Source organism: Vombatus ursinus, unplaced genomic scaffold, assembly GCF_900497805.2.
Source record: "Vombatus ursinus unplaced genomic scaffold, bare-nosed wombat genome assembly UNPS02015184.1, whole genome shotgun sequence".
Classification (NCBI taxonomy): Eukaryota; Metazoa; Chordata; class Mammalia; order Diprotodontia; family Vombatidae; genus Vombatus; species Vombatus ursinus.
Genome location: NW_020954962.1, coordinates 106,263 through 112,545, shown reverse-complemented (window position 1 = coordinate 112,545; position 6,283 = coordinate 106,263). Strand labels below are relative to the sequence as shown.

Below are 6,283 nucleotides of genomic sequence, written 5' to 3'. Positions count from 1 at the left end.
GACAGTAACAGAAACTAAGTTAAGGCTAATGGGTATATTCTTGCTCGTTGTGTTTGCTTAGACAGGTCTAGGAAAAATGTTGACTCTATCCATTATCAATATAGGTAACACGGAAACTGATATCTCTTTGACCGAGATTTGAGTGAACTAAGTCATGTACCTTAAGATAGCCTACCTCTCATTGTGTTAACCCATCCAAGTTGATTTGCAACCCTTGAGAATACCCCCTATTTGAAGGGCATGTAAACTGTAACCCCATTACAATTAAGGATCTTTGTTTTAGGAGAGGTGGCCAAATTACCATCCTTTTATCAATAATTGGCTGGCCTTATTAAAAAAATATTAAATTATCCAGAAACTTTGTCTCTCAAGCTTTATGATTGTCACACTTTCCCGAATAAAATAATTATATTGAAGATAATTTAGTTTTGTTTAATCCTTTGCAATAGTTATTAGAAACATCCATCAGTTCCTACACAATTATTTATAACCACTATAACAAAAATGTTTCAGCACATATCTATAAATCTATGAACACGGATGGATGTGCATATGTGTGTATATATAAACATATAAATGTGTATATATATATATATATATATTTCTCTGTGTATGTGCAGTATGCATATGAATACCCACATACTATCCATGTGTCTGTAATGAATACACAGCACTGGGGAGAAAGGGACTGGAAAATGACTCATTTTTAGAAGGTGGTGCTTCTACTGATCTTAACAAGATCTTAGAAGTACTATTAGATGGAGAACAGCAAGTAGTACCTTTCAGAAAAGAGGGATACACCCAATATTTTCAGAAAATATTGTATTTCTATAGGCTAGTTTATCATTGGACAAAATTACATCAGCCTGATGATGTGTCTGAGTGTTTAGTGATTGCCATTCTCCTCCCTATTCATCAATGGTCACCTCTCACTATCTTATTTTCTAACACAACCTCTCCCATCTCCAAAACATAAGCCAACTACTGGCTATGTTAGGAAGATCTGAAGAGAACCAAACAAACCCAGATGTTCAAAAACAGTAAATGAATGACATTATTTTGTTTTGCCTGTTACTCTAAAGAAATAAGTTTTATGGCGACGGGATGGCGGCCAATACACCATACATAATAAACAGTAAGGGACTTTAAGGAGCTACTTTTTTTTTTACAGTTTTCACATTCTTATTTCACTTCAACATAGATCAGTGTAACATATATGAAGGAGCTAAAAGTCTAAACACCAGATATCTACAAGTATAAGAACTTCTGAAGGTATTCATTTTTCATTCAAGGGAATGGAGCCATCAGTTCAAGCAGAATATTTAAGAAACAGATGTTGTTTTTTAGTTATTGTTGTTGCTGTAGTTGCCATTTTGTTGATAATGGTGCTGGTGTTGGTGATAATGATAATGTTGGTAATAATTTAATGAGAAATCATTTTTTGGTCATTAAATTCCTGAGTGTTTCTTTCACATCATTGTTCCTCAGACTGTATATTAAGGGGTTCAGCATGGGGATGACCATGGTATAGAAAACAGAGCCCACTTTGATGGTGAACCAGGAGCTTTTAGTATTAGGTATAAGGTAGAGGAAAAGGACTGTCCCATAGAAGATTCCAACAGCTGTCAGGTGAGAGGTACAAGTGGAGAAAGCCTTATGCCTTGCCCTAGCAGAATGTATCTTCATGACAGTTACAAAAATAAACACATAAGAAGTGAATATGACCACAAGTGTGCTCAACATAGTAAAATTTATAAATATGAAAAATATCAGCTGACTAAAGTGCTTATCAGAACAAGAGGCAGAGAGAATGCCAGAATACTCACAGACAAAATTATTAATGGTGTTAGTTCCACAAAAAGATAATATAAGGATAGTGTAGGTGAAGAGCAGAGAGAAGAATATGCCCCAAGAGTATGCTGCAGCCATCAGCAGTGCACAACGTTTCTCAGACATGATAACCATATATAAAAGAGGATTACAGATGGCCACAAAATGGTCATATGCCATCACTGCCAACATGAAGGTTTCAGTCAAAGCACAGTTATCAGTAAAGAAGTATTGTGTGATGCAAGTAGGGATAGACATTGTCCTATCTTCTGAAACTAAATTTTCCAACAGCTTTGGAGTAACAGAAGTGGAGTAACAGAAATCCAAAAACGACAAGTGTTTAAGGAAAACATACATTGGAGTGCGTAATTTGGGGTTCGTAATAATAATTACAATCATTCCAAGATTCCCCATCACAGTGATCACATAGACGGCCAAGAAAACAAGAAAGAGAAGAATCTGAAATTCTGGGTAGTCAGAGAATCCCAAGAGAATGAATAAAACTGCAGCACTCTGATTTCTGTCAGAGATCATCATGGCTAAAGTCGAAGGGAATTTGATAGTAAATCCTGAAAAACAGAATAGTACAATGAGAACGACAAGGGTAATAAGATGAAGAAGTTAGGTTTAAATAACTGATCACAATTAAAGGATATTTAAAGGAATTAAACATTTCCTCTATGAGAGGCGATGTTTCATAGGGGATGAAAGGTCAATCTTAAAGTCAGAAAGTACTAGATTCTTATCTTATCTCTGACACACACGAACTGTGACTCTGAATTAACCAATTCACCTCTTGGTGGCCTAGGAAACTTACTAACACACCAAGTTACAGGTCAGATGCCTATCTACATTATTTATTTATTCATTTATTTATTTATTTATTTATTTATTTATTTATTTATTTATTTGTTCATTCATTCATTCATTCATTCATTTATTTATTTATTTATTTATTTATTTATTTATTTATTTATTTATTTATTTATTTATTTTAGTGAGGAAATCGGGGTTATGTGACTTGCCCAAGGTCACACAGCTAGTACGTGTCAAATGTTTGGTCTGAGGCTGGATTGGACTCAGGTCCTCCGGACTTCAGGGCCGGTGCTCTATGCACTGCCCCATCTAGCTGCCCCCTAATCTACTTTAGAAGAAGTGATTTCATAAAGAAAGCTATTTAGAGCAAAGAAGTTGGAGATCTAGACAAAATAATAATAATAACAACAACAACAATAATAATAATAATAATAATAATAATAATAATAATTCATTTGTGAAATTTGTATTTAATGAAAACTCAAGTCCAAGCAGATTTTGTGAAAAATTCATAAAGGATGGATGAGGAAAGGGTGAAATAAGATGGACTGCTATTCAGAGGAGAAGAGATAAGAGGAAAGGAAAGAAGAGAAACGGAGAGTTGATGAGGGGAGACTAGAGGAGATGTTTTGGTTGGTTGTGGAGTGGTGGGTTGAATTAGGGTTGGTAAGCAATAAATCGATAATTAGTGAATAGTGAATAGTGAATTAATGGTAGGGTGAGTTAGTGACAGGATCTATCAAGGCTCTGAAAATGATACCCATATAACATAGCAAGTGATGTAAATGTGAGCGCTGTCTAAATCTTGAAAATTCTGAATGGTGATAATCCACAGAGACAAGTGTGCTTTTTTTTAATCTTTTTTTTCTAGTATCTGTTTCCAAAGAGGAATAAAACAAAATCTTATATTCTACTCTTTATTCCTTTTCAGTTTTTCCCTACCTAGGTTCTAGACATTCTACCTGAAATCTTTTACCTCTATAAATCTATGTCATCATTTAACTTAGTTTTCCAAAATCCTACTTGTTCCCATTTAGACTTTCATTTCTCTTCCTTTTCCAAATTTCTCTATATATTTTTTTGTTTGTTTTTCTTCTTCTTAGTGAATAATATGATTTATTACCATGGTTTGGGGCCCTTAGGTAACACTTCATACACACTTCAGAATTTTATTTATGACTTTAATAAATCTTCCATATTGGCCCATTCTACAAACAATGAAGAAAAAATCTTCCCTCACCTATTAAAATATACGTGTGTTAATTTTGTATATATTCCCTAAATGAACATGAATCTGATAATTCATTAATCATCTACTCTATGAAAACAAATGATTGAGGAAGTTTAAAAAAAGGAGTTAGGAAATCACAATTCAGAAAAAAGTCAGTTAATCACCACTGTAGTCTTCTATTTGAATCCTTACCAACCTTTACTTGTATCTCATATCTCTAATAAATTTATCATTTCTAATAGAATTATAATAGTCACAAACCTTTCTTAATCTATGGTGTTGGACAAACACAATGCCCAGGCAGTAAGAAAAATGAAACGATCACCGCCTAGAAGAAACCTATTTTCCACTAGTTTTGTTCTTGCTTTTCAATTTTGACATATGAAGATATAGATTTAGTACAAATTATACATTTATGGGATAGATGGGAAACAAGAGACCCCGGTCTTTTTCTGCCTGTAGAATAATTGAGAAGAGTCAGAAAAAAAAATCACGTGGAGCATCAGAAGTTTCTGAGTCAGAAACCTGAGCTCCTGATGCCTTTATCTAAGGTTTGATGTTAAAAAAGCCCTGTGGTATTATCTGGTTCAGGTTCTGTACCTGACTATCTGGAAAGCTAAAGACGATATTCAACTCGATTCTCTTACATTCAAGTCCTGTTTCAATCTGAACACTACCTACTTCCACAACCTTACCTTCACAATGTTTTCCTAACTGAAGCTATTGCTTCAGCTAAAGTATAGTAATCATAATACCCTGAAATTCAACATGAATTCCATTATTCCGCCTTTTACTCACACAATTGCTTCTGCCCAAAATGGCCCTACTCTTCATCCCCCATTTCCTTCAAGGTCTCTTACAATTTGTCTCTTTAACAAATGTCTCTGAGTAGCTATCTTTAAAATTTTTACTCTCTCTAAAAACTAATTAAACAGATTATCTACAAGAACCCATGGACATTTAGCATATGGTCTCTGAAATCTGCATTTGCTTTTTGTGTGTATATGTCCTGTATTCCTGCATGGCCCATGAGTTCTTGAATTCAGAGGGTGATATTTCTTAGCATCCTTGGTGCTTAGCACAGTGCTCTCTGTATAATACATATCCACAAAATGTGTAATGGTCATAGTGAAAATGATGATTTGAGAGTACCACCTACCTCCTTTGCCTGGCAAAAAAGAGCTTGAATGTAACTCCAGTGGAGTAACAGAAATCCACAAAGGACAAGCGACTGAAGAAAAGTACATGGGAGTGTGGAGTTTGGGGCTGATCTTGATGATCATAATCATGCCCACATTCTCCACCACAGTGACTGCATAGATGTTGAGAAACAATACAAAGAGAAGCACCTGGAGCTCTGGGTAATTAGAGAATCCCAAGAGTATGATCATGACCACACTACTCTGGTTCTTGTCAGTGCTCACCATGATTCCTGTTGGAGAGAATTAGAAATAGATCATGAGAAGCAAAACGTAAATGAAACTGAGGAACAGAGGATAAGGGCAGAGTGTGTATTAGAAAATTATTGTTGTTATAATTATTATGGAAATAACAATAGCATTAATTTCCAAGTTAGCACTTACTTTCAAATCCTGTATATTTGGGTTAAGAGAAAATCATGGAGTAGGAAAGAAGCCAAAGAAAGCATGAGGTGGAGAATGGTCTGAATATATGGATGGCTATAAATTGGCAGAATATAGTATAATCTGTACTTCAACAAATGTCCATCCAAGAAATTATACCTCATCTAGAACCCTTGAGTGGAGGAGAACCCAGTAAGTCTTAAGGCAGCCTGTTTCACTTCTTTACATATCAAATATAAGGACAAAGGTGATTCATCTCCCCTTCCCTTTTTGCATTCACTGTATCATTTTGAATATGTCACTTCTACCCATTTGATCTAGTTTAGTTTCCTGGAACCCACAGGAATAAGTCTCAGGTCTCTTTCACATAGCAACCTTTTAAACTGTTCTTTACATATTTACATAGCAAACTTTTAAATAGTTCTTTACGTGTGTGTGTGTGTGTGTGTGTGTGTGTGCAAATTGTTAACAAAATTTTACTGAGCCAGTCTCTATCCTGAGAATGAAGAAACAGCAGACTAGAGACAAAGTGCCAGTAATCAGGCAGTCATTTAATTAATTAGTTTCATTATGTGGAACAGATTTGCAAATTGGGAATTCTCTTGATCAGAATACCACTTGCTGAAGTGAAGAAATGTATGATATACATAAATCACAAGTGGGAAGGGAGTGGGGAAGGTGGATTACAAACAATCCTTTAGTAGTTTTCCATGAGTAACCTACAAGTCCCACAATACAACAATTCTGGAATCAAGTCCTTGGGGGTCATGACCATCTCCCTTAGGGTACAGAACCAGAGCCCCATGATAGTTACAGATTCTAC

At 35.1% G+C, this 6,283-nt stretch overlaps 1 protein-coding gene across 1 annotated transcript; it reads right to left on the bottom strand.

Moving 5' to 3' along the window:
- Window positions 1-1,434: 1,434 nt before the first annotated feature.
- LOC114031568 (olfactory receptor 5D18-like) lies at window positions 1,435-2,367 on the bottom strand. The gene has a single exon (XM_027846704.1). The coding sequence runs from the start codon at window positions 2,365-2,367 to the stop codon at window positions 1,435-1,437; it is 933 nt and encodes a 310-aa protein (XP_027702505.1).
- Between the last annotated feature and the right edge of the window lie 3,916 nt (window positions 2,368-6,283).